At 50.4% G+C, this 27,595-nt stretch overlaps 2 protein-coding genes across 13 annotated transcripts in view; one reads left to right on the top strand and one right to left on the bottom strand.

The window, feature by feature from the left end:
- The window catches only part of SWI5 (SWI5 homologous recombination repair protein), a 10,620-nt gene extending 4,093 nt beyond the window's left edge, over positions 1-6,527 (bottom strand). Inside the window, 4 exon segments of the mRNA XM_054244249.1 lie at positions 41-162; positions 5,885-5,933; positions 6,248-6,338; positions 6,341-6,527. Of these exon segments, the coding sequence (XP_054100224.1) occupies positions 41-162; positions 5,885-5,933; positions 6,248-6,338; positions 6,341-6,521 (443 nt within the window). The 5' untranslated portion in view covers positions 6,522-6,527.
- Positions 5,745-27,595, top strand: GOLGA2 (golgin A2). Of its 12 annotated transcripts, XM_035258769.3 has the most exons (28): positions 5,745-5,915; positions 6,575-6,742; positions 8,365-8,487; positions 9,466-9,546; positions 13,949-14,053; positions 14,307-14,350; positions 14,470-14,533; positions 14,956-15,015; positions 15,199-15,279; positions 16,126-16,164; positions 16,434-16,484; positions 16,573-16,666; positions 16,764-16,870; positions 20,436-20,494; positions 20,824-20,965; positions 21,774-21,863; positions 21,970-22,077; positions 22,270-22,357; positions 22,720-23,057; positions 23,324-23,437; positions 24,086-24,331; positions 24,411-24,486; positions 24,923-25,014; positions 25,271-25,486; positions 25,574-25,676; positions 25,770-25,876; positions 25,953-26,109; positions 26,198-27,595. In XM_035258769.3, exons 2-28 carry the CDS (start codon positions 6,659-6,661, stop codon positions 26,407-26,409), a joined length of 3,081 nt encoding a protein of 1,026 aa, XP_035114660.1. In that variant the 5' UTR covers positions 5,745-5,915; positions 6,575-6,658; the 3' UTR covers positions 26,410-27,595. The 12 variants fall into 12 exon arrangements, with proteins under 12 accessions (XP_035114660.1, XP_035114668.1, XP_035114677.1 ...); XM_035258777.3 differs by lacking the exon at positions 9,466-9,546; XM_035258786.3 differs by lacking the exon at positions 15,199-15,279.

The raw sequence follows: 27,595 nt of genomic DNA, 5'->3' as shown, positions 1-27,595 counted from the left end.
AAGTTATCTTAACCATGCTGGGGAACCGAATGAGACTTACTCAGATATGAACTGGGAGATCTCCTTGTCCAGCATGTCCCTCTTCTCCTTCAGTTTCTGAATGTCAAGAAGCAGAGACTCCTCACTGGTCTGATCAGCCTGGCCAGATTTGGGCGATGGTCTCTGAGAGGCAGAAAAAGTCATCAGCCAGACTGACCAGTTATCCACAATTCAGAGCCTACATGTCCCCCTGTAATCACTCCCTGCTTCTGCTTGCTAATAGGCACCCCAGCCCCCTGAATAAGACTACATGTCCAAGCTTCCCTTGGAATTAGGTGTGGTTCTATGACTAAGTTCCAGCAAGTGGAACTTAATCATCTGGGATTTTTTTTTTTTTTTAGACGGAGTCTCTCTGTCACCCAGGCTAGAGTGCAGTGGCACGATCTCAGCTCACTGCAACCTCCACCTCCTGGATTCAAGCTATTCTTCTGCCTGAGACCCCCAAGTAGCTGGGACTATAGGCGTGAGCCACCACACCCAGCTAATTTTTGTATTTTTAATAGAGATGGGGTTTTACCATGTTGGCCAGGATGGTCTTGATCTCTTGACCTCATGATCTGCCCCCCTCAGCCTCCCAAAGTGCTGGCATTACAGGCATAAGCCACCGCTCCTGGCCTGATTTTTGTATTTTTAGTAGAGACAGGGTTTCACCATGTTGGCCAGGCTGGTCTCAAACTCTTGACCTCAAGTGATCCGCCCGCCTCGGCCTCCCAAAGTGTGGGATTACAGGCGTGAGCCACCGTGCCCAGCTGTCAGTGGGTTTACAAAAACATTGGATAAAACCCTTCCTTGGGGTTATGTTTCATATTTGCCCTTTCTGCCTATAGAAGTTGTGAAGGCCAGTGCCTAGTACACAGCCAATCTTCAGGAAACATATGTTGAATGAGCTGTCTACACATGATACAAGAAGAGACCAAAGAAGACACTCTTCCTGGTTTTAGGTTAGTGGCTTGTAACCAGTCACTCAGCAGAATGGGTGCGCACTCTACTAGGAACTGACAAAGGGTCCAGGAGAGCAGCAATGAATGACACATCAAGTCCAGCCCACTGCTCTCATAGAATGCATAGCCTAGCCCCAAAGAGAAAGCACCCAACAATTAAGTTCTTCCTCCAGGTGCTTCCACTCAAAGCTCTACTTATGTATGGCCACATAAGAAAGGCCCTTTCCGACAGCTCTGTCTACGATGGTCATGTCTCAATCAATCATTCCGTTTCTCCTGATTTATACATATATAATTATTATTATTGTTTTTTGAGATAGTCTTGCTCTGTTGCCCAAGCTGGAGTGCAGTGGTGAGATCTTGGCTCACTGCAATCTGTGCCTCCCAGGTTCAAGTTATTCTCCTGCTAGGCGTCATCACACCTGGCTAATTTTTTTATTTTTAGTAGAGATGAGGTTTTGCCATGTTGGCCAGGCTGGTCTCGAACACCTGACCTCAGGTGATCCACTCGCCTTGGCCTCCCAAAGTGCTGGGATTACAGGTGTAAACCACCACGCCCGGCATATATAAATATTTCACCACAACCTCCGTCTCCCAGGTTCAAGCAATTCTCCTGCCTCAGCCTCCTAAGTAGCTGGGATTACAGGCAAGTGCTGCCACACTGGGCTCATTTTTGTATTTTTAGTAGAGACAGGGTTTCACCATGTTGGTCAGGCTGATCTCGAACCGTTGACCTCGTGATCCACCCACCTCGGCCTCCCAAAGTGCTGGGATCATAGGCGTGAGCCACTGTGCCCAGCCTTTTAAAAATATTTTTTTAATTTAATTTTTCTTTTAAGATGGGGTTTGTCTTGCTCTATCATCCATGCTGGAGTGCAGTAGCAAAATCACACCTCACTGTTACCTCAACCTTCTGGGCTTAAGCAATCCTCCCACCTCAGCCTCCTGGGTGGCTGTTAGGACAGGCATGTTCCACAACACTCAGTTAACTTTGTTTTTTAATTTTTAAGTTTCTGTAGAGATGGGGTCTTGCTATGTCACCCAGTTTGGTCCTGAACTCTGGGCTGGAGCAATCCTCAAACCTTGGCCACCCAAGTGTTAGAATTGTAAGCATTAGCCACCACACTTCGCCTCCTGATGTTTTATAGAATTTTTCATCACCTGTCAAGTTACGCATTTCATTATTTTCATTGTCTTATGTCGATTTACATCACTGAAGTGTAATGTCCATGCACGAAGGGACTTTTGTTCACTGCTGATTGCAGTGTCTACAACAGTACATGGCATACAGTAGGTACTCAAGATTAATATTTATTAATGAATGAATGAATAACCAATAAATGAATTATAAATCTGAAAAATGCTTTGAAGTACAGTGTGCTATGGGAGGGTCTATCAGGGCAACTGGACTGAGCCAGGAGTGGGGATAAGGCTTCTCCAAGGAAGCTGAATTTTAAGGGATGAGCAGGCTTTAGCTTGGCAGAAAGGTGGAAGAAAGCATTGCAGGCAGAGGGGACAGAACAGTTGGCCCTCTGTATCAGTGGGTTTCACACTGAAAATATCTAATTGAGAAAAAAGCATGGTTGAGTTTGTATTGAACATGTACAGACTTTTTGTCTTGTATCACCCCACAGGGGTCCTGGCAGCAATCTCCATGGATACCCAGGGATGAATGTGTACTCAAATGCTGTAAGGCAGGACAGAGCACATGTGTTGGGGGAAATGAGAGTGGTTTCCATGTATGTGAATGGGTGAGTGAGGGGACAGTAGTGTGAAAAAGAACAAATGCAACCATTCATGGTGCTATTAGAAAGGAGGAGAGGCGGCTGGGCGCGGTGGCTGATGCCTGTAATCTCAGCACTTTGGGAGACCGAGGCAGGTGGATCATGAGGTCAGGAGTTTGAGATCAGCCTGGCCAATATTGTGAAACCCCATCTGTACTAAAAATACAAAAATTAGCTGGGCATGTTGACACACACCTATAATTCTAGCTACTCAGGAGGCTGAGGCAGGAGAATTGCTTGAACCTGGGAGGCGGAGGTTGCAGTGAGCTGAGATTGTGCCATTGCATTTCAGCCTGGGTAACAGAGTGAGACTCTGTCTCAAAAAACAAAAAACAAAACGAAAAAAAAAGGAGAGGCAGAGCCCACTTCAAGAGCCTGGAGTTCCTCTGACGATGCAAGGGCAGCTGGAGGAGTTGGTTTGTGGTCCTGGTTAGGAGGCTGAGTGTGATTTCAGACTTGGCAAGTAGGAAGGCAAAGATTATGCAGGCAGCTCTGGGTATCCCAAGAAAGGTCAGGACTGGAGAGAGACAGGAGAGTTGTGGGCACTGGGGTGGGCTGAGGGCGTGGAAGTGAGACCTTGGAGTCGGTGTGTAGAAAGAGAACAAGAGGAGGGCAGAGTGACTTGGAAATGCCCACATTTACCTCAGGAGTGGCAGGGAACAGAGGAGCCAGCCAAGTGTGCATAGTAAAAGAGGCAGGAGGTCAGGAGGATGCTCCTGCAAAGAGGCCCAGAGAGGAGCAAGCACAGGGTACCAGTAAGAGTTCAGTTCAAGGCCAGATGTGGTGTCTCACACCTGTAATCCCAGCACTTTGGGAGGCCAAGGCAGGTGATCACCTGAGGCCAGGCGTTCAAGTCCAGCCTGGCCAACATGGAAAAACCCTGTCTCTACTAAAAATACAAAAATTAGTGGGCCATGGTGGCAGGTGACTATAATTCCAGTTACTATGGAGGCTGAGGCAGAAGAATCACTTGAACCTGGGAGGTGGAGGTTGCAGTGAGCTGAGATCGTGCCATTGCACTCCAACCTGGGAGACAGAGTATCACTCTGTCTCAAAAAACAAAACAAAACAAAACTAAAAGAACTCAGTTCAAAGTCCCCATCTCGGCCATGTCCTGGCTATATTCATCTCTCTGGAACTCATGGGCCTCATCTCAACATGGGGACAGTAAACCATCTTGCCTCAAAGGTTGCTAGAAGGAACTGGAAAGATGATGCATGTAAAGTAAGCTGATGGGGACAGTGCTCAATAGAGCCTGTTTTTCTTTTTTTTTTTTTTTTTTGAGACAAAGTCTTGCTGTGTCACCCAGGCTGGAATGCAGTGCAACCTCTGCTCACTGCAACCTCTGCCCCCCTGGGTTCAAGTGATTCTCCTGCCTCAGCCTCCCAAGTAGGTGGGATTACAGGTGCCTGCCACCACACCTGGCTAATTTTTGTATTTTTAGTAGAGATGTCATTTGAACATGTTGGCCGGGCTGGTCTCGAACTCCTGACCTCAGCTGATCCACTCGGCTTGGCCTCCCAAAGTGCTGGGATTATAGGCAGGAGCCACCATGCCTGGCAGAGCCTTGTTTTTAAAAATGGAAGGAATGGAAGTTGGGCATGGTGGCTCCTGCCTGTAATCCCAGCACTTTGGGAGGCAGAGGCAGGCGGGTTGCTTTGAGCTTATGAGTTTGAGACAAGCCTGGGCAACATGGTGAAAATCTGTCTCTACTCAAAATACAAAAAGTTAGCCAGGCATCATGGCACTTGCCTGTGGTCCCAGCTATTCGGTAGGCTGGGGTGGGAGGATGGGTTGGGCTTGGGAGGCAGAGGTTACAGTGAGCCCAGATTGCACCACTGCAAGCCAGCCTGGGTGACAGAGTGAAACTCTGTCTTAAAAAAAAAAAAAAAAAAAGAAAAAAAGGGAAGGAATAAATTAGCATGAATGAGAAAGGCATGATCTGTAGTTAGTTACCCCATGGTCAAAAACAGTGGAAACCAACTCACTTGCAGAGAGTTCAATCAGCCAAATGCTTTTGGCAAACTGTGGTTGCCACCTTGTCATCATCATCTGGGCTCACTGTGACTTGCCCTTCAGACCTTGCCTCTGACCCTGCCATCTCTGGAGAGCCCTCTTTGCAAGTCCAACCCTGGGCTCCCCCTCTCAGAACCCATGTGCATACTTGTTCTGGAACTGTTTTTTTGCCTGTGGCTCCTGGAGGACAGGGGGCTCTCTGGCACACACCTGTATTGCGCAGTTGCTAAATCAATAAACAAACAAATACAAAGTCTTTCCTGATCTAACTTCTTCTTTTTTTTTTTTTGAGACGTAGTCTAGCTCTGTTGCCCAGGCTGGAGTGCAGTGGGGCAATCTCGGCTTACTACAACTTCCACCTCCCTGGATGAAATGATTCTCCTGCCTCAGCCTCCTGAGTAGCTCGGATGACAGGCATGCACCACCACCCTCGGCTGATTTTTTTTATTTTTAGTAGAGATAGGGTTTCACCAAATTGGCCAGGCTGGTCTTGAACTCCTGACCTTATATAATCCACCCGCCTCAGCCTCTCAAAGTGCTGGGATTACAGATGTTAGCCACCTCTCCTGGTCCTCATGATCTAACTTGAGAGTGGTGGTGGTGGTAGTGGTAGTGGCAACTCCAACTGGGGGACGAGAGGAGGAAGAGGCTGCGTTTTGGGGGTGACTTGCCAGAGAAGAGGAGAGACTATTAGCAACTAAAGGAGTGGCCAAGGTGAACACCAGGCATTTTCCTGACTGGGGAGCTGTGGGTTTGTTTAAAGGCGCGGCTGGGTGAGGGGTGAAACCAGCAAGCAGGAGAGATGGCTGGTGCTTGACTGGAGTGAAAGGCATCTGAGGTGGCAGGAGACAGGAAGGGGAGGGAGAAGAGTTAAGACTAGGACAGGACAGGATAGCACTTCTTTGAAGACTGGCAGGCGGGAGGAAAGGAAGGGGAGGGATTGAGAAAAGACCTGGAGGTTCTCAGTCGGCTGGGAGACGACATGGAAGAGGGCCAAGTGGGGAACAGCTGCTGTTGGGATGGGGAGGATGGCTGGGAGCGGCAAGGATTCATACGGAGGGAGTGTCGGGGATGGGAAGGTGGGTGTGCGTAAGACATACTCACAGGGGATCGGAAGGCCCCGCGGCAACTTCGGGTAAGTCCTGATTCAGTCCTGCAGAGGAATCCGAGGGGAAAGCCTGATTGAACCCACAGTCCGCTCTGATAGGACAGGGATACCGTGGGGATGCGGGAGGAGAAGCGTCTGGGAAGTAGGAGGGGCTGGGAAGTAGGAGCGCCCGGAACTGAAAAGGGGACACATACGCTCCCAGGATCAGGGTAGAGACTCTCTAGGAAGGGGAAGTTCCGAGAGGGGGGTTGTCTGGAGCACTGGATGGGAGTCTTTGGAAGTGGTTTCTGGAAAGGCAAAGTCTGGGGCAGGGCTGTGAGGAGTCAGGAAAGAAACTGTGGAGTCCACTTCTCGCCCACCTCCTGAGCCCAGGGGTCCGAGGCCCCCGGATCAGGGGGTTGAGTGGCGCAAGAGGGTCCAGGGCGGGAGTCGGAGAACGGCCTCTCAGGTTCTGACCGCGAGCTCGAACGGTCGCACAGAAAGGTGCGCGCGCACCCAACGGCAACCTGCCCCGCTCCTCTCCTGGGATGGGCGGGGACAGCAGTTGCGTGCGCAGCTTTTGTTGTGACGCCACAGGTCCCTCTGGCCACGCCGCCGCCTGGCCACGCCTCCTTTCCGCTTCATCTTTCTCATTGGCCAATGGGCTTGGATCGTTGAGGCCACGCCCCTAATCTGCCCTCTAATAGCGCCCTGGTTACGCCTCCTCTGGCTCCGTCGCACAGCTGCGCGGTGGCTGACTGACTTGCGCAGTGGTTGCCGGGATTGCGCTGATGTGGCCCCAACCCCGCCTCCCTCCCCGCCCCGCGATGTCGGAAGAAACCCGACAGAGCAAATTGGCCGCAGCGAAGAAAAAGGTAAACCGCGCCGGGTCGCGGCCCCCCGACCCAGCCCCAGCCCCCCTCCTATGGCATGACCGCGGCCAGAGTCCCTGCCACTCCTGAGGCACACCGGGCTGGGCCCCCCGGCGCCTCTGGGCTGCCCCCACCAAAGTCTTGTCAGCCAGCCCCGCCCCCTCAACCGCCCAGCCCCCGCCCTCGCCAGTCGCCCCCGGGTGACTTTGGGCTGGTGACTCCCGGGGCTCCCCGCTCCAGACTCGGCCCTCACCTCCTGCCGCCCCAGGTCCAACTTCCCTGGGCTCTTTGGGCTGGTGTTTCCAAGGACCTCGGTCCCCACCAGCTCAGCCAGTGACTTTGGGCCCGAGACTCCAGGAGCTCCCCTCTCCAGACTCGGCCCTCACCTCCTGCAGCCCCACACCGGCTCTCCCTGGGCTCTTTGGGCTCGAGTCTCCAAGGACCTGGGTCCTGGCCCTGTGCTCCCCTCCCCCATCACAGAGCGGCGACTCGGACGTCGCGTCGATGTCCCCCCCACCCCCGGGAAGAGTGGAATGTAGTGACGTCACAACCCCTCTCGGAACCGTAATTAGTGCTCTAGACCAGCCTTTGATCTTAGGACCCAGCCCCATAAGTGTTCTCATCCCGTTTCTGGTTCCTCTGGTCACAGCATAAATTTCCAGCTGGAAGGGGAATGGGGGCTATGGGACCTAGGAGGGAGAGGTTTCAGGCTGCCTTACTCCCTTAACACAAACGTTGACAGTGTGAAAAGCCTGCACTTCCCCTGTGAGTTCAAAACGTTGGCAGTATCTCTGGTTGGCAATGTGAGAATGGGTTTGGTTTGGTTTTCTCCCAGGCTTCTACTCTCCAGAGAGACTTTAACATTTTTTTCTGATCTCTCTACCTCATATTCGAATTCTCCATGGTTCTGGGACCAGAGTGCCCTTTAATCAGTGGTCTTTGGAATGAGATCTGCTTATCTTCTTTGGAACAGGTCTTGGGAAATTGAACTTGGCAGCATGAATCTTTCTCATATCATCTCATCCTGGGGTACTTGGAGTGCCATGGATAAATATGTATCTTTCTTTCTGAAGCATCAGTTTCCCTTGATTCTCGTGAGAGAGAAAAACATTAATGTACTTAGGGATGACAGTCACATAAATGTGTGAGAATACACCAGACTTGGCTTGGGTTGTCCTCTTTCTGTTAAATTCCTAGATTTAACAGAAAGGCTGTCTTCTGCCATGAAGATACATTGATGTAAAAGTTTGAGAGGTATTCGTGCATTTCTTACCCTAACAAACATGTGAGGATGTATGATTCTAAACCACACAGTGTATAGTTCTTGCCTACTTAATTTTTGCTTTTCTACCTCTGCCTCTGGATTTGGCCCCTGGTAGCTGCTGATCTGTGGCAAAACCCCCGAGCTCAGAGTCAGAAGACTGAGTTTAAGTTCAATTATTGCCTTTTTTTAAGCCATGGTATCAGTCCCTCTCATTCACTAAGTGATTGTGATAAGACCTTGTACAGTTGTTGGTGGCATTAAATCAGATGGTCTATAAGACTATTTTGGAAAAATTGTAAGGTAGGATGTAACTGTAGGGGCGTGTAGTTCTCATGAGTATTACTGCTCTTCTTTTCCACAGCTAAGAGAATATCAGCAGAGGAATAGCCCTGGTGTTCCTGCAGGAGCAAAAAAGAAGAAGAAAATTAAAAATGGCAGTAGCCCTGAGACAACCAATTCTGGTGATTGCCACTCATCAGAGGATGTGAGTCTTGGCTGACCAGGCTCCTGGGGACAGGGGGCCCAAGGGGCAGTAGAGGGTAATTGTTATGATTGTGGAAGAACTGTCCGGTACTGGTTAAGAGTTCTGGGTTTGTATCGTACCTGTCCATCTGCTAGGGATATGATTTTGGTGCAAATTGTTGGAGCTTTTTGGGCCTCTCTTTTCATACCTGTAAAGTATTGTTTTATTTACACTTGCGAAGTTTAAATGAGATTTGTTATTGTTGTTGTGTTTATGTTAATCCCTAGTACAGGGCCTGTAAACACTTAGGACACCCAGGAAATGGTAGTTGCTGTTTCATTTTCCTCATCCCCAGTCTCAAGGGGAAGCCAGGCCAATGAGAACAGCCACTTGTCATCAGGCTATCCCTTTAGGAGTCACTGAAAGGGCCCCAGGGTGTGGTGAGGAGAGCCCCAGGTGCTAGAATTAGAAGATCTAACTTTTGAGTTCATCTTTGTCACCAGCTTGCTGGATTACTACAGAAAAACCACTTCTTTCCCTGGGCCTCAGTTTCTTCCTCATAAGATGACATTGGATAAGATCAGTATCTTTCAAGCTTGTTTTTTTAGCTAGAACTCCCTTTGTTCAAGTGAACCCTCACTCAGAAGTCTGGTTTTTAAAATTAAGGTGGAAGTCTATAGCTCTACCAGATTCATCGCCCACATCCTGGGCCTGAGGGGTCCAATGAGCATATTAAGAGCTGCCCTGATCAGGTGACTCCACCTTGTGTGATTGCATTGCTCAGGGGACTTTTCCATCTACTTGTTTCTGCCCCTGGCAAGGCAGCAGGTGGCCATTTGGAAGGATGGCACAGGCCATGGTATTGATCTCCTCCACTCTTCTTCAGCATTTCGTTTCCCTGAACCCACATCTTCCTCCTTCCTTGACTTTCTTGCCTCTCTGTAAGCCATTTCTGTCTTTCTCCCCCTGCCCTTGTTTTTCCCTTTTTGCCTCCTGTAGATTCAGGACATTCTGAAGGTGCTGGTGTCCGACCTTAACCGCTCCAATGGGGTAGCGCTCCCCCCATTGGACAAGTGGAAGGTGAGGCAGTGCCGAGACCCCTCTCTGGCTTGCTCTCTCCAGCTGTGCATGCCCCTGAGGCTTCTCTGGTTTGGGGGATACTTTGCCTCTGGCTTATTTTATGTTGCTGCCATTAACCTTCAGCCTGTTTATGTCCGCTTCTTCACCTGCTTGATTGATTGGGTTTTTATCCTTCCCCTAAAACTTGTATCATCTTGGAGAAGGTGAGACATATCTTACAGTTTAAAAGTTCAAAGATAATTTGGGAATAACATTCAGAACAGGCGTGTAGGATTGTGGGCTTTTGTTTTTCCTTTTCTTTTTTTTTCTTTTTTCTTTTTATTTTTTTCAAAAAGAGACAGGGTTTCACCATGGCCGGGATGGTCTCGATCTCTTGACCTCATGATTCGCCCGCCTCGGCCTCCCAAAGTGCTGGGATTACAGACATGAGCCACCGTGCCGGGCTCCTTTTCTTTTTTTTAGAGACTGAGTCTCGCTCTGTTGGCCAGGCTGGAGCGTAGTGGCATGATCTTGGCTCACCGCAACCTCTGCCTCCTGGGTTCAAGCAATTCTCCTGCCTCAGCCTCCTGAGTAGCTAGGATTACAGGGACCCAGCACTGTGCCCGGCTCTTTTTTTGTATTTTTAGTAGAGATGGGGTTTTGCCATGTTGGCCAGGCTGGTCTTGAACTCCTGAGCTCAAGTGATCCACCTGTCTCGGCCTCCCAAAGTGCTGAGATTACAGACATGAGTCACTGCTCCCGACCTCAGATTTGAGCTTTTGAATGCTCAGTGTGGGTACTCTCAGACTAGGGGAGATGAAAAAAAAAAACCTCAACAAACCTTTAGGATTTCCCCTAAAGGCGAAGATCAGTAGACCACATAGAAGTTAGTGATTTTTTTTTTTTGATGAATTCACTTTGATTTAAGAGTATGGAACAAAGGGTTAAGAGAAAATAAGTTCACATTATAGTTGGAAGGATTGAAGCTATCTTTTCAGAGGAAATAACTGTAAAAGATGTAAGGTTCCCTAGACAGATGAGTGACCAAGATGTTCTGCCCCTAATCTCTCTTAAAATCAAATGAACATTTAACCACATTCATTGAGCTCTTGACAACAAAGGCACTTTGCTAAATAAACAGTGGAGAAAATAGATGAACAAGGTAGGCTGCACACCTAGGGAGGCAGACTCCTTTGAAGGAGGCAAGAGAGAATTTTGGAAAATTCCAAATGCTCAGCTTGGGGGGAGGTTGGTTCCGAATGGACTCCAGGCTGGAGGAGGTGGCATTTGAGGCTGGCTTGAAGATTAAAGGTGGGTAACATTCATCCATATGGGGAATGGGGGAGGCAGGGGGGAGAGTGGTGAGGTCATGGCCAGTGCTATAAACTTACAGAGCACCTTTCAGGAACACAGGGAGCCTGGTGTTGGGGTACACAGGGCTAGGAGAAAATCTCCTCTGGCTGTGATTTGCCATTTCCTCCATATCTAACTTGTCTCAGGGACTGCTGGCAAGCCAGAGGAGCAGGGCACAAATAGAGCCTGATCCTGTTGAAGAAGGGCATGGGGAGAGGGACTGAGACAGAGCACCCTTGGCGGCTGTTAGAGAGTTGTTCAGTCATCACACTGGTTACCCTCCAGTCGGTCAGGTCTGTCCAGGTGCTATGACTCACCTTGCTGGCTCAGAGGAGACACTGGGGAATACAGGCCTTGATGAGTCCTGCAGTCATGTATTTGGCTTTTGCTCTGCCAATGGTCCAGTTGATTAGGGGTCTGAGGCCTGTTTACTAATGCTCTGAGATTCTGTGCCAGCCCAGGTCCCTCCATTCTGAAAACAAAGGCCTAGATCCTCATATTTCCTTCTTGCTTTTGTTTTTGTTTTTGAGAAAGAGTCTCCCTGTTTCTCCTGGAGTGCAGTGGCGCAATCTTGGCTCACTGCAACCTCCCCCTCCCAGGTTCAAGTGATTTTCATGCCTCAGCTTCCCAAATACCTGGGATTGTAGATGTGTACCATCATGCCTGGCTAGTATTTTTTTTTTGTATTTTAAGTAGAGACAGTGTTTTGCCCTGTTGCTCAGGCTGATCTCGAACTCCTGGCCTCAATTGATCTGCCTGCCTTAGCCTCCCAAAGTCCTGGGATTACATGCGTAAGCCACTGTGCCCAGCCCCTTGCTCTTTTTATACCTTTTCTATATCCATAACTGTTTGTTTTTAATTTCTCATTTTTATTACTAAGTTTTCTACTCCAGGAGTGCAGGCCTGTGATTGTAGTATCCTGAGTAGGGATGATAACATTTCCAGAAGTAGGGAATAATGGAAAGAAAAAATATCTTAATAGGATGGGACATTTTGAGGAGAGTAGGCTTTTTTTAAAAACTCCATTTGTCAGAAGATTCCAGGTTTGTCTCCTGACTGGCTCACAAAAAAAAAAAAAAAAAATCTCCATTCTTGGCTACAAGATTTAAAATTATGAAATAACTTGGTCTCTCACAAAATAATCGTGCTAAATGCAATCATAAAAATGCTTTTTCAGCTGAGCTCGTAGCTCACACTTGTAATCCCAGCACTTTGGGAGACTGAGGAGGGTGGATCACCTGAGGTCAGGAGTTCAAGAGCAGCTTGGCCAACATGGTGAAACCCCATCTCTACTAAAAATACAAAAATTAACTGAGCATGGTGTTGTGTGCCTGTAATCCCAGCTGCTTGGGAGGCTGGAGCATGAGAATCTCGAACCCAGGAGGTGGAGGTTGCAGTGAGCGGAGATCTCGCCACTGCACTCCAGCCTGGGCGACAGAGCAATACTCCATCTCAAACAAAAAGAAGAAAGAAAACTTCCCCTCCTCTGAACATTGTTGTGTCTAATCCTAGAGATCAGTGGGAACCCAAGATGCCAGGAGGGACCTAAAGCCTACATGGCTAGGAATGCCAGCCTTCCCCAAAGGCTCATGCCTGGCCAGTGCTGAACCCCTGCTCTGACCTATTAGATTCAGTTCTAGACATTTTCAGGGCAACACCAGATTCCATGGTCACAGTAAACTTGCAAAGATGCAAAGACAACTTGGCTCATCTTCAATTCTGCCAGCCTCTGCAGCACTTGCTCTAAGGAAGGAAGCAGATTCGGGTTTTCAGAGATCAGGGCTGAAGGGTCCAGTGAGCAGGCAGTCCTTTCCCTAGAGAGAGGTATAGCCACTTCCCCCAGACCCAGCTTCCCTGGCCAGGCCTTGGCTCCCTGTTGTTTCTCTCTTGTCAAGCTTTGCTGGTCAGCAGCTTTTTCCATTGTCTGCCCATCTGGCCTGTCGGATATTAGATCTCTAGAGCCAGAGGCTTGGGCCAGGAGTAAAGCCAGAGCCTGGAGAGAGGCTAGGTGGGTCTTGGTCAAGCAGGTAGGTCCAGTTGGGGTGAAAGAAGAGGCTCCACATGACTCCAAGTCCTGAATCCTATAATTGTCCCCAGGTGCTATTCCCAGGAAAGAGGCCCCACAACTTCCAAGTTGCCAAGAGCCATAGGGCAGATGTCTTACCTCTGTTTTCTTGGGTGGTTTCTTGGTTGGGTAGATGCTTTTGGAGGTAAGAGGTCAGGGTGGGGGTGGTGGCCATGGTTTATTCTCTTTTTACCTCCAGAGAGTGGGGAGAGGCTTGTATTCTAATTGGGACACTTTTTTTTTCCTGAAAAGCCTGAATTAGAAACACAGCCAATAGGCCAGGTGCAGTGGCTCACACTTGTAATCCCAACACTTTGGGATAGCAAGGTGGGAGGATCACTTGAGTCCAGGACTTTGAGACCAGCCTGGGCAAGATGGTGAGACTGTGTCTGTAAAAATTAGCTGAGCATGGTGGTGTGTGCCTCTAATCTCAGCTACTAGGGAGGCTGAGGTGGGAGGATTGCTTGAGCACAGGAGGTGGAAGCTGCAGTGAGCTATGATTGTGCCACCACCGGGGAGAAGGGAAGGGAGGCAAGGAGGAGAGAGGCAGATAGCTACATTGGGCATTGCCCAGACAACTACTTCCTCATCACCATCCTCTGCCCAGCAGGGTCCCAGTTAGTGTCACTCTGCAGCACAGACTGGCCTTCTGGTAGAACACTGCCTTTCTTCTCCCTGACTTTGGCACACCTTCCTCCCACCTGCTGTGGCTTTCACAGGTCAGAGCCTGCTGCTGTCTTTTGCTGAGCTCCAGGGAGAGTGAGGTCCTTGTGTTTGTGAAGGGGGCCGTGCAGCCCCTGCTTTGAGCTTTGACCATTTGAAGTGCTGTCTAGCAGCCCAAGGCCTGGGCAACCATATACACACCCCTGAGTGGCTCCTAGCATGCGTGACTGTCACTCTAACTGCAGCAACACCCATCCTACCTGTTCCATACCCTGTGTTCATGGCACTGAGGCACCTTCTCTCCCACATGGTCCCCTAACCCCCTGCTCTGTTCTATGACAGACACCCAAGGACAATGCTGCTTCTCTACAACCATCTGATGACACCGTGTTACCTGGCGGTGTCCCTTCCCCTGGTGCCAGTCTCACTAGCATGGTGGCACCTCAGGTTCGTGCCTCCTCCCCCTCTGCCCCCTGCCCTCCTGTACCTAGTATGGATCTCTTCTCTTACAGGTAGCTTGTTCCCTAGGGCCAACAGCTCTTCCTAGGGACCGGGCTGGGGGAAGGCTCAGACTAGGCTTTTCTTTGAGGTCTGGGGAGATGGAAGATTATTGGAATGAGTTTGGGAGCTTGTCTCACCCCATCCTGGGTGATTCTTACCAGAAATTGAATGACCATCTCATATGTTTCTTCCCACACAGAATCATGATGCTGACAACGTCCCTAATCTTATGGATGAAACCAAGTGAGTGTCTCCTATTGGGGCAGCAGTCTCTAGGTGGAGAGAGTCAGGGAGGCCACTGCCCATGACCTTCTTTCCCATTGAACCACCTGTACCCCTGACCCCTGTGTCTCCATTCCTAGGACTTTCTCATCAACTGAGAGCCTGCGACAACTCTCCCAACAGCTCAACGGTCTTGTTTGTGAGGTACCTCAGAAGTTGAGGCCCAGAGTGGGGTGTAGGGGGGAGGAAAGTATGACAGAAAAAAACCGAAGCAGGGATTCATGAGAGAGGGAAGATCCTGGGACCAGCTGATTTTCTGGGCAATGTTGAGGGAGTCACCTCTTCCCTGAGCTTTCTCCCTTGAAGCTGTACACATGAAGGGGTTGGAGCCTGTGACTGGTTGCATCATTTTATCCTGCTGCAGCACTGGATGAGAGGTGCTCGGGAGGGAAGGTTGGTGGGGAAATAAGAACCATGAGAGAAGTTGGCACAAAAGGGTTTACAGGACAAAGGGTCCAAGTTAGGCAGAAAAGAGAATGTTGCCAGATGAGGGGGAAGAAAGGAAGTCAGAGGGCTTAGACACTGGGAGGGCAGAACATCTCCATGTGCATTCCCGTCTCTTATAGTCTACAACATGTGTCAATGGGGAGGGCCTGGCATCATCTGCTAACCTGAAAGACCTGGAGGTAAGAGGCCCTGGGCCGTGGCTCAGTGACCCTGCAGGCCAGCCCTCCAACCTCCTCCCACAGCGAGGGCTGGGTGCCCCTCTGCCAGCTGAGACAGCCCACACACCCCCCAACCCTAATGATTGCTCTCTCTACCTCTCCCCCCAATCCTCCTCCAACTCCTCCTCTCTGCATGCGCCTCAGAGCCGGTACCAACAGCTAGCGGTAGCCCTGGACTCCAGCTATGTAACAAACAAACAACTCAATGTCACGATAGAGAAATTGGTAAGAGTCCAGTGGGGTCCCCTGATTCCACGCTGCCAATCCTGGGCTCCAGTTTCCCATTGGGGCCCTGAAGAAAGGGGCAGGGGGCCCCTGGTGCCAAGGGCGAATGGGGAGCTGGGGGGCCCAGGCCTCAGCTGGAGGGACCCCAGAGCACGGAGCATGCAGCATGGCTCTTCTGTTGCTGCCCTTTTTGCCTACTCTCTCTTCTCTAGACACCCCTGCTCGAGTCCTTGCCACACACGCCCTGGGGTTGTTGCCTCTCAAGCAGGTGCTAGCCCCATATTTCCATTTTGACTCAGTCCTTAATTTGTTCTTTGATTCTGGACAAGCCACTTCTCCTCCTTGGGCTTGCATTTCCTGAGGAGGTAGAGTTAGAGAGTATCAAAAGTCTCTTAGCTCTGAGAGTCCAAGATTTAAAGTCCCACTAGAATGTAAACCTCAGGGCCAAGGGCTCCTATCTGTCTTTTTCTGTCTTATATCCCTGCTATTAAGAACTGTATCTGGCCCGTATATGCTCAGCAAATGTTTGTTGAATGAATGCACCTTTCTAAATCACAAGCTGGCAGAAGGGTGGCCTTTTCTCACACTTCATCTCTCGAGGTTTATGTTACTGTCCTTTCAAGAGAATCAGATCCAGACCCAGTTCTGTGGCTGTGGGCAAAAACCAACAAAGACCCAAATCCCTTTTCCTTGGGAGCCTGAGGAGAGTTTACCAGTTTGTGTTCCCATTGGGTCTGAAAACTTTGCCTTTAAAATCCATTCCTGGCCCCTGCCTACCCCTTCCTGGTCTGGGGAATAGAGTTGAGGGGACCACCCTCAGTCACCTTCCTTTGACTCTCCCCACAGAAACAACAGAACCAAGAAATTACGGATCAGTTGGAAGAAGTAACGTGATTTCTTTGTTTGCTCACAACATGACTGCTGGGTTTGGGGGGCATTCAAATGTAGAGGCCTCAGTCTCATCTCACCCACTCCCAGCCTGGGGAAGAAGGTCACCACCACCCCCAGATTCCATCCCATCCCCACAGGGTCCCTGATAACTTGGTCCTATGGGTGGGCCTGTCCTGGGGCATTGGTGGCATTCTGGGGGCATGTCCCTTGCTGTGCCGTCTCTGCCTTCCCCAAGTAAGAGCTCTGTCTTCCTCATCCTGTAGGAAAAGAAAGAATGTCACCAAAAGCAGGGAGCCCTAAGGGAGCAGTTACAGGTGAGTGGAGGGTGCGGAGTTCCCTCCTGTTCTCTGGAGAATGTTTCTTTCCTTCTTTTTCAGCACTTGCTTGACTTTTCTCCCAAAGGTTCACATCCAGACCATAGGAATCCTCGTATCAGAGAAAGCTGAGTTACAGACAGCCCTGGCTCACACTCAGCATGCTGCCAGGCAGAAAGAAGGTGGGAATCTGGGTACCCCATCATCCTTCAGCCTGGCACTTTGATAGACCTTTAGAGGGGAGTCCTTTGGGCCCCATCTCAACCTCTCTCATTCCAGGAGAGTCCGAAGATCTGGCCAGCCGCCTGCAATATTCCCGGCGGCGTGTGGGAGAGTTGGAGCGGGCTCTCTCTGCTGTCTCCACGCAGCAAAAGAAGGCAGACAGGGTGAGTCCAACTCCCTGCCCCGTTCCCTGGCAGGCTGGCTTCCCAGATGGAGGAGTGAGCCTTAAGGTCCCTTTTGCAGGGTGGAGTGTCCTGCCTAGAAGGCAGTATGGGCCATTTCTCACTCCTTTTGTGGGTGGTTGTTAGAGGCAGCCTGGGGCTGAGTCAGCTGCTGTGGGTGAGTTGAGAAGCACTGGGGAGCAAACACTGAACACAGAGCTCAGAGGCCAAGTGCCTGCCCTTCCCTTTCCTGGTTGTGGCCTTGGCCAAGTCGTAGGTAGGGGATATGATACTTGTACTGTGAAGATACAGAAGAGTATCTTTAGTGTGTTACCATTTGTGTAGAGAGAGGGAACATGTGTCTGTGTGTGTGCGTGCTTGCGCGTGCAAGGATTCATTAAAAACTCGAGAGAGGAACAGCATGGCTGGGAGATAATTCCTTTCTGTACCTTCCGAGTTTTGGACCATGCAAATGTATCATCCTTTCTTTTTCCTTTTTTTCTTTTGAGACAAGAGTCTTGCTCTGTTGTCCAGACTGGAGTGCAGTTGTGCAATCTTGGCTCACTGCAACCTCCACCTCCTGGCTTCAAGTGATTCTCCGGCTTCAGCCTCCCAAGTAGCTGGGACTACAAGCACATGCCACCATGCCCAGCTAATTATATATATAAAACAAGTCAGGTATGGCGCATGCCCGTAATCCCAGCTACTCGTGAGGCTGAAGCAGGAGAATCGCTTGTACCAGGAGCTGGAGGTTCTAGTGAGCCGACGTGGCACCACTGCACTCCAGCCTGGATGACAGAGGGAGACTCCGTCTCAAATAAATAAATAAATAAATACATACATACATACATACATATGACTCTGTCTCAAATAAATAAATAAATAAATGAATTCATGTATATATACGTATATATATGCATGTGTGTCTATATATATATATATATATATATATATTTTTTTTTTTATTTTTAATAGAGACAGGGTTTCACCCTGTTAGCCAGGATGGTCTCCTGACCTCGTGATTCACCCGCCTTGGCCTCCCAAAGTGCTCAGATTATAGGCATGAGCCACCACGCCCAACCTGTATCATCCTTTCAAAAAGTGAACAAAAGATTACCCCCTTCCTATCTGTGGCCCCACCCCCAGAGAACAAATGGACTTAGAGAATCAGATATACCTGGGTGTTCAAATCCCAGCAAATCCCAGCTCTGTCTAAGTGATTTTAGGCAAGCACTTAACCTCTAATACTAACATGTTTTTGTATGTTTGTTTGTTTTGAGGCAGAGTTTCGATCTTGTTGCCCAGGCTGGAGTGCAATAGCGTGATCTTGGCTCACTGCAACCTCCACCTCCTGGGTTCAAGCGATTCTTCTGCCTCAGCTTCTCAAGTAGCTGGGATTACAGATGCCTGCCACCACGCCTGGCTAATTTTTTTATTAGCCATCTCTACTAAAAATACAAAAAATTAGCCAGGCGTGGTGGCATGCCCCAATAATCCCAGCTGCTTGGGAGGCTGAGGCAGGAGAATTGCTTGAACCCAGGGGGCAGAAGTTGCAGTGAGCAGACATTGTACCACTGCCCTCCAGCATGGGCAACAGAGTGAGACTACATCTCAAAAATAAATAAATAAATAAAAATAAAAATACGGCCAGGCGCGGTGGCTCATGCCTGTAATCCCAGCACTTTGGGAGGCCGAGGCAGGTAGATCACGAGGTCAAGAGATCGAGACCATCCTGGTCAACATGGTCAAACCCCGTCTCTACTAAAAATACAAAAAATTAGCTGGGCATGGTGGTGCGTGCCTGTAATCCCAGCTACTCAGGAGGCTGAGGCAGGAGAATTGCCTGAACCCAGGAGGCGGAGGTTGCGGTGAGCTGAGATCGCACCATTGCACTCCAGCCTGGGTAACAAGAGTGAAACTCTGTCTCAAAAATAAAAATAAAAATAAAATAAAATAAGATAAAATAAAACAAAAATAAAAAACAAGTCAGGTGTGGTGCATGCCTGTAATCCCAGCTACTCATGAGGCTGAAGCAGGAGAATCGCTTGTACCAGGAGCTGGAGGTTCTAGTGAGCTGACTTGACACCACTGCACTCCAGCCTGGATGACAGAGGGAGACTCCGTCTCAAATAAATAAATAAATAAATAAATAAATAAATACATATGACTCTGTCTCAAATAAATAAATACATGTACATACATACCTACATACATATATACATAAATATGCTCTCTTTCCCTGTCCCTTCCATCCTTACTAAGTTCTTTTTTTTAAAAACAAATGAGACTAGGCTGGGTGTGGTGGCTCACGCCTATAATCCCAACTCTTTGGGAGGCCAAGGCGGGCAGATCACGAGGTCAGGAGTTTGAGACCAGTCTGACCAACATGGTGAAACCCCATCTCTACTAAAAATACAAAAATTAAGGCCAGGTGTGGTGGCTCACGTTTGTAATCCCAATTGGAAGGCCAAGATGGGTGGATCACGAGGTCAGGAATTCAAGACCAGCCTGGCCAAGATGATGAAACCCCATCTCTCTAAAAAAAATTAAAGAAAACAAAAAAAATTAGCTGGGTGTGGTGGCATCTGCCTGTAATCCTAGCTACTCAGGAGTCTGAGGCAGGAGAATCGCTTTAACCTGGGAGGCAGAGGTTGCAGTGAGCCAAGATGGTACCACTGCACTTCAGCCTGGATGACAGAGCAAGACTCCATCTCAAAAAAGAAAAAGGAAGGACATTGGTGTTGAGGTTGGCATATGTATCAAGAACACACAGTAACTACCAAGGCTTCCCAAGTTTTGGCAAAACCCAGGCGTTTTGGGTTTTTGGTCATATGGTTGGAGCATTCCGGGTATCCCCTGGGGTTGCAGCTCTCTATAAGTTTGGTGTGGCTGAACCAAGAAAGAAGGCATATGCAGATTTCTACAGAAATTGCGATCCCCAGAAAGATTTTGAGGAGATGAAGAAGGCTGGTTTTTGTAGTATAAAGTCATGTTGGAATAGAAGGAATTTCTTCAGGTTGAATTACCTAGAAGTTTGTCACTGACTCGGGTTCCTGAACTATGACACATGAATATGTGGGCTAAGAAATAGTTTCTCTTGATAAATAATTAACAACAACAAAAAATGAGATCAGTCAGGCGTGGTGGCTCACGCCTGTAATCCCAGCACTTTGGGAGGCTGAGGAAGGCAGATCACTTGAGGTCAGGAGTTCAAGACCAGTGTGGCCAACATGGTGAAACCCCATCTCTACCAAATACAAAGATTAGGCAGGCGTGGTGGTGCACACCTGTAGTCCCAGCTACTTGGGAGGCTGAGGCAGGAGAATAACTTGAACCTGGAAGGCAGAGGTTGTAGTGAGCTGAAATCTCACCATGGCTCTCCAGCCTGGGTGACAGAGGGAGACTGTCTCAAAAAAAAAAAAGAGACCATGGGCTTGGAAATGCCTGGAAAACATGTCAATGTGATTGAGGAAGTATTACTGTGGAGTAGTTACTGTAGCTATTGTTACTGGTTGGCCAGCTGCTCCTCTCCCTGCTATATCCTGACTTAACCTTTCTGTATTTGCAGTACAATAAGGAGTTAACCAAAGAGAGAGATGCCCTCAGGCTGGAGTTATATAAGAACACGTACGATGGGAGATGGTGGGATGGGAGGTCTGGGGGCCCTTAGCATGGGTGGTATGCTGGGAGGTGGGGGGTATACAGGGAAGCATGGTGAGCTGGTCATACAGGTTTGCATGTGTGCCCAGCAAAGCTCTAGTAACAGCTGTGCCACTGACATGCATGGTGTAGCCTTGGGCAACTCATGTTGTCTCTCTGGCCTGCTACATGTGACTTTTGATTCCTGGGGTTCCTTCCAATGCCATGGTTCTGTGGTTGTGGGGCAATGGGGTTGATCACCAAAACAGTCTTTTCTGTTCTTCATTCCTTTCTTTCTTTACTGCCTCTGGCCATAGCCAAAGCAATGAGGACCTGAAGCAAGAGAAATCGGAATTGGAAGAGAAGCTTCGAGTCCTAGTGACTGAGAAGGCTGGCATGCAGCTTAACTTGGAAGAACTGCAAAAGAAGTTAGAGATGACTGAACTCCTGCTTCAACAGGCAAGAGGCTGCAGCCCTGGGAGTGGCTAGAGCCCCATCCAGCTGAGGCCATGCTCTAGGGAATCATGCACGCTATGGGGAGGCTTCAGCCAAGAGCTGGAAAATTTCGGTTCTTGTTCTGGTCCTGCCATAGAATCCTCTAGAGAGTGCTAAAAATCTACAAATTGGGGTCCTGCTGTAGACCTGGAGAATCAGAATCTCAGGATTAGGGCTTAAAATTTTTTGTTTGTTTAAAGCATCATAAGTGAAAACCATTATTTTAGAGATTACATTTATATGGCTAGCTCATGAGTCTGTTTATTTCCTTCTGAGGTTCAAGGCAACACTTTCACTATTCCATGGTAATAATAGAGAGTAGATTTTTTTTTTTTTTTGAGATAGGGTCTCGCTCTATCACCTAGGCCAAAGTGCAGTGGCGTGATCTCAGCTCACTGCAACCTCTACCTCCCAGGCTCAAGTGATCCTCCTGCCTCAGCCTCTCAAGTAGCTGGGACTACAGGTGCACGCCACCACATCTGGCTAATTTTTGTATTTATAGAGATGGGACTTTGCCATGTCGCCCAGGTGGGTCTTGAACTCCTGAGCTCAAGCAGTCCACCCACCTCAACCTCCCAAAGTGTTGGGATTACAGGCATGAGCCACCATGCCTGGCCTGAGATCTTTTTAAGATTATTTTTTATTTCTAAGGTAAACTTGACAGCAGAATTTTATTGACCAAGTTGAACATTGAGCCTAGCCCTAGCCCTTTTAAGGGGCACTGTGTGGAATGGCCTGGGCTCCCCACATCTAAACTCTCTTTAACATCCAGTTTTCAAGCCAGTGTGAAGCCCCTGATGCTAACCAGCAGTTACAACAGGCCATAGAGGAGCGGGCTCAGCTGGAAGCACACCTGGGGCAGGTGAGGCTTTGCAGGGGAGGGATGTGGAAAGAAGATGACCCCAGGTGGCCAGGAGCAGGTGAGGGCCAGTGACAGCCCTTCCTAACTTCTGTAACCATTCTTGCAGGTAATGGAGTCTGTTAGACAACTCCAAATGGAGAGAGATAAATATGCAGAAAATCTCAAAGGAGAGAGCGCCATGTGGCGGCAGAGGATGCAGCAAGTATCAGAGCAGGTGAGACCTGACCCTTCAGGTCTAAGGTTGTTTAGGCCTGAAGCAAGGGCCCAACAACCTTAGATAGGTCACTTGATCATTGTGGGCATCTGTAAAATGGGAGAAGCACAACCAGAGGTGGTCATGGGTCTGGGCTTTGTGGAGATGGTAGCCTATCCAACCACCAGCCCTTTCCTGCTGTGCTTTGGACAGGTGCACACATTGAGGGAGGAGAAGGAGCGTAGCATGAGTCAGGTACAGGAGCTGGAGACAAGCTTGGCTGAACTGAGGAACCAGATGGGTAAGCTGGGGCTGGGGTGACCTGGGAGTAGGACTTTTGTCAGAGGGCTTCAGAGATGGCTTAGAATGCCCCAGGGAGCTGGCACTGAGGCAGAGGGAAAGAGGTTTGTGCCAGGAGATGGCAAGTCTTGTCATCTCTATGAGCCTCAGTGTCCCCATCAGCAAAGAGGGAGGAGTGCTGGTTGTCAGCCACCCACAGTTGTCATTATTGAATAGTGGCTTGGAAGACTGGCTACCATCCAGGTGCAAGGAATCATTAGCAGGGAGGCCAAGTATGGGGAGCCTAAGAGGAGCTGTGGACCAAGAGGAGGGAGGGCATTTTTTGAGAATCCAGAGGCCCTTATCGTCTGCTTCCTTTTTCAGCTGAGCCCCCGCCCCCAGAGCCCCCAGCAGGGCCCTCCGAGGTAGAGCAGCAGCTACAGGCGGAGGCTGAGCACCTTCGGAAGGAGCTGGAGAGTCTGGCAGGACAGCTCCAAGCCCAGGTGCAAGACAATGAGGGCTTGAGTCGCCTGAACCGGGAGCAGGAGGAGAGGCTGCTGGAGCTGGAGCGGGCAGCTGAACTCTGGGGGGAGCAGGCGGAGGCTCGCAGGCAAATCCTGGAGACCATGCAGAATGACCGCACCACCATCAGCCGAGCGCTCTCCCAGAACCGCGAACTCAAGGAGCAGCTGGCCGAGCTGCAGAGCGGATTCGTAAAGCTGGTGTGTGGCCCTACCTGGGGAGCCTGCTCTTCTCCCTAGCCCTCTGGCCCTTTGTTTTCCCACCTGTAAAATGGGGCAGTGTAGCCCTCACATGAAATGGTACTTCTGAAGTCACCTATGAGCCGAGCCCTGCTCTGATGGCTGTCGGGGAGAGGGGATGATTTTTCTAACCTGCCTCCACCCTTCCTGGTTCCATGGGAGGCAGACGCCAAATTCTGAGGTCTCCAGCTGCAGTGGGTGACCACTGATTGCTTCTCCCTGTCCAGACTAATGAGAACATGGAGATCACCAGTGCACTGCAGTCGGAGCAGCACGTCAAAAAGGAGCTGGGAAAAAAACTGGGCGAGCTGCAGGAGAAGCTGAGCGAGCTGAAGGAGACGGTAACCCCACCCCATCCAAGAAGGGCTGGGAGGCAGGCACCAGCCTCTGGGGAGGGGAGGTGTGAGGCCAGAAGCAGCTCCAGCCTGGGGGACAGGTGACCCCAGCACCCTCCAGGGAAGTCCTGTGACTGTTTCTTGCTTCCTGCTCCCAGACTTTTAGAAGTGGATAGTCCTGTGCTCCTCTCAGGTCTGGACATCATCATTCCAGCTAGAGGCATGGAGCCCCCAGTCATAGGGAAAGAAAGTGGGATAAGAGGCTTCTTAGATTCAAACTGGATTCCGACCTCTCCTCCACTGGTCACCATTCAACTACATTGCATCTCTAAGTCTCGGTTTCTTTAACTTGAAAAGGAAGTTCATTAAATGAGATATTACGTGGATAGTGTTAGGCATGTAGCACACTTAGCAGATGGTGGTTGACTCCCTCTGTGTTTCCACCAGTCTGTGGCCTACAGTATGAATGGTGGGAACAAGGGTGTGAGATTTGAGGCTGGGGAAGGAGGCAAGGTAGGCAGTCATTTAGGCCTGAAGCACGGGGCCAGGGGTCTGGGCATGCAACAGCCCCAGCGTGCCCTTGCTACCCTATTTATGGGCCCAGAATCTGGAAGTCAGCCACCACCTGCCCTCATGCCCAGGATCTTCCTGCAGGTGGAGCTGAAGAGCCAAGAGGCTCAGAGTCTGCAGCAGCAGCGAGACCAGTACCTGGGACACCTGCAGCAGTACGTGGCCGCCTATCAGCAGCAGGTGGCCGCCTGTCAGCAGCTGACCTCTGAGAAGGAGGCACTGCACAACCAGTTGCTGCTGCAGACCCAGCTCGTGGACCAGCTGCAGCAGCAGGAAGCTCAGGGCAAAGCGGTGGCTGACATGGCCAGCCAAGAGTTGCAGGAAACCCAGGTGAGGGAGTTGCTGAGGGCAGGGCCCTGAGCGACTTGGCAACCTCTGTGCCTTCTCACTCTCTTTCCTGGCCCCTTAGGAGCGCCTGGAAGCTGTCAGCCAGCAGAACCAGCAGCTAAGAGCCCAGTTGAGCCTCATAGCTCTCCCTGGGGAAGGTACGGGAACCTGCTCCCAGGAAGAGGAGAGAGCCCTAGGAGGAATCGGGGACTGTCAGCAGCGTAGGATTGAGGAGTTGGAAGAGACTTTTAGAACAGCGGGTCATTATGCTCACCGGCTGTCCACACTAAGTTGGGCACCAATATAGTGACTTCCTGGGAGCAGGGGACTACCAGGTTGCTTAAGGATGGGTGAACTGGCCCAGGTCAGAAATGGCATGGGTTAGAATTCCTGTGCTGATGGGTAGTGGGGCTGCACCTGGGCAACATAGCGAGCCCTTGGCTCTTCAAAAGGAATAAAATAAAAATGAAGGACAGCTGCTCATTCCCTCTGGGGAGGGGCTGGCTCAGGGTTACACAGTGAGGGTGGGGGCAGAGGTGGGCCCACTGTACCCTTGTTAGGTTGTCTGATGACCCCTCTGGCCACCCCCAATAGGAGATGGACTGGACAGGGAGAACGAGGAGGAGGAGGAGGCGCCTTGGCCCATGCCGAGCATCCCAGAGGACCTGGAGAGCCGGGAGGCCATGGTGAGGCTGACTCCTCCTGCCCCACCTTTGCTGCCTCCCTTTGTGGTCCCTCCCAGACCCCCTTCTTCTCTTGGTTTCCTGGTATTCTGAGTTCTCTGGACCCTCACCCCTTCCCTGGGAGCCAGTGATCAGACACTATGTCACCTGTGACCAACAGGTGATGCCTCTGAGGCCCTAGGGGAACGGCTGCTCTCCTCTTCCCTGCCTTGTTTGTCCTGTGTATCCCCATCCAAGTGTGCACCTCTCTTGCCTGCAGGTGGCATTTTTCAACTCGGCTGTAGCCAGTGCCGAGGAGGAGCAGGCAAAGCTACGTGGGCAGCTGAAGGAGCAAAGGGTGCGCTGCCGGCACCTGGCTCACCTGCTGGCCTCCGCCCAGGAGCCTGAGGCGGCAGCCCCACCCCCAGGGACTGGGAGCGATTCTGTGTGTGGGGAGACCCACCGAGCCCTACAGGAGGCCATGGAGAAGCTACAGGTGAATGAGTCTCTCCTGGCAAGGGCCAAGAAGGGTGGGGGTGGGGCAGGTGGCTGACGAGATGTGACCCCATTATTTTGGCTCCAGAGCCGATTTATGGAGCTCATGCAGGAGAAGGCAGACCTGAAGGAGAGGGTAGAGGAACTGGAACATCGCTGTATCCAGCTGTCTGGAGAGACAGACACCATTGGTGAGTGGGAGGCCAGGACACAGCAGGAGAAGGTGCTGTACAACAATCAGAGGGAACCCAGCATCTGAGCCCTGTTCTCCTGTTCTCCTGCAGGAGAGTACATCGCACTATACCAGAGCCAGAGGGCAGTGCTGAAGGAGCGGCACCGGGAGAAGGAGGAGTATATCAGCAGGCTGGCCCAGGACAAGGAGGAGATGAAGGTACGGTGTGGAACATCTCTGTGGGGTGGGCACAGGCACAGGCACGGGCACGGCAGCTGAACACCCCTCCCTCCAGGTGAAGCTGCTGGAGCTGCAGGAGCTGGTGTTACGGCTTGTGAACGACCGAAATGAGTGGCATAGCAGATTCCTGGCAGCTGCCCAACACCCTGCAGATGAGCCCAATCCAGGGGCCCCAGCCCCCCAGGAGCTTGGGTCTGCCAACCAGCAGGGTGGTGAGTAAGAGCCCTCGGGAGGTGTGGGCAGGCAGGAGCAAGGGAGGGCTCACATGGTGCTCAGAGCCCTGCCTCTCTCTCTCCAAAGATCTTTGTGAGGTGAGCCTCGCCGGCAGCGAGCCTGCCCAAGGAGAGACTGGGGAGGGTTCTCCTCGAGACAACCCCACTGCACAGCAGATAATGCAGCTGCTTCGTGAGATGCAGAACCCCCGGGAGCGCCCAGGCTTGGGCAGCAACCCCTGCATTCCTTTTTTTTACCGGGCTGATGAGAACGATGAGGTGAAGATCACCATCATTTAAAAGCTGGCCAGTATGAGCAAAGCCTGAAGAAGTGGGGCTAGAGGCCCTGCCCCCACCATGTCCCTACCATCCCTTCCCAGTCACCCCTTTACCCTTACAGTAGCAAGCATATGACCCCTGTCTAACGGGGGTAGACAGGTGCAGATGAGGTGAAGGTCACTGTCATCTAAAAGCAGGCCTCTAAATTTTAAAAAATTAAGTGATGGGACTAACAGTTATGGGATAAAAAAGTTATGGTATAAAAGTTACAAAAAATGGCCAGGCATGGTGGCTCACGCCTGTAATCCCAGCACTTTGGGAGGCCAAGGCGGTAGATCACCTGAGGTTAGGAGTTGAAGGCCAGCCTGGCCAACATGGTGAAACCCCGCCTTTACTAAAAATACAAAAATGAGTCTGTTGTGGTGGCGTGTGCCTGTAATCCCAGCTACTGGGGAGGCTGAGGCAGGAGAATCGCTTGAACCCAGGAGGTGGAGATCGTGCCACTGCACTCCAGCCTAGGTGACAGAGCCAGACTCCCATCTCAGAAAAAAAAAAAAAGTTACGGGATTAAAATGTCGGGATAAAATAAAAATAGGCCACTGTCAGCAAAGCCTGGAGAAATAGGGCTGGAGGCTCTGACCCCATCATGTCTCTGCCCTTTACTCTTACAGTAGCAAAATAAGACCCTTGTATAATGGGGGGAGAAAACATGCAGACCCTTTGCCACCTTGGCCCGGGCTGAATCCTTAAATTTCTGGATGATGAATATTGTTATTTAAAAGCCAGACGATTATAGAATTGGCTTGTTTGGAGGAGGCCTAATGGCCTCCTTATTCTCACCAAAGCAATTTTTCCCTCAGGGGGGTTCCCATCTTCTTACACTGAGAGGCAGCTGAGGCAGGACAGTGGGGCTAACCGTAGAACAGGTGAGGGCATGGGCTGCTGGGGTGGCCCGGCTTCCCCAGTGTATATATTGTATCTGTGTAACATTTTGTATATTCTGGGGGTAGTGCTGCCCCCTGTATCATACCTAGCAGATGTTGGAGCTGGCACATGGGGAGGAGGTTCTAATAATTATTTGGGGCTGGGAAACTTATTTATTGATAGCATAGGACAGAGAAGGAGGCGGGGATGGGGTCGTGGCGCCCTGGTGATGCGACTCCTGTTTATTTTGCTTTTTATTTCGGAATAAATGGATTTAGCCATA

The sequence above is a fragment of the Callithrix jacchus genome, chromosome 1 (assembly GCF_049354715.1).
Source record: "Callithrix jacchus isolate 240 chromosome 1, calJac240_pri, whole genome shotgun sequence".
NCBI classification, from domain to species: domain Eukaryota; kingdom Metazoa; phylum Chordata; class Mammalia; order Primates; family Cebidae; genus Callithrix; species Callithrix jacchus.
Note: the sequence above shows the minus strand (reverse complement) of the source record. Positions and strands in the feature narration are given on the sequence as shown.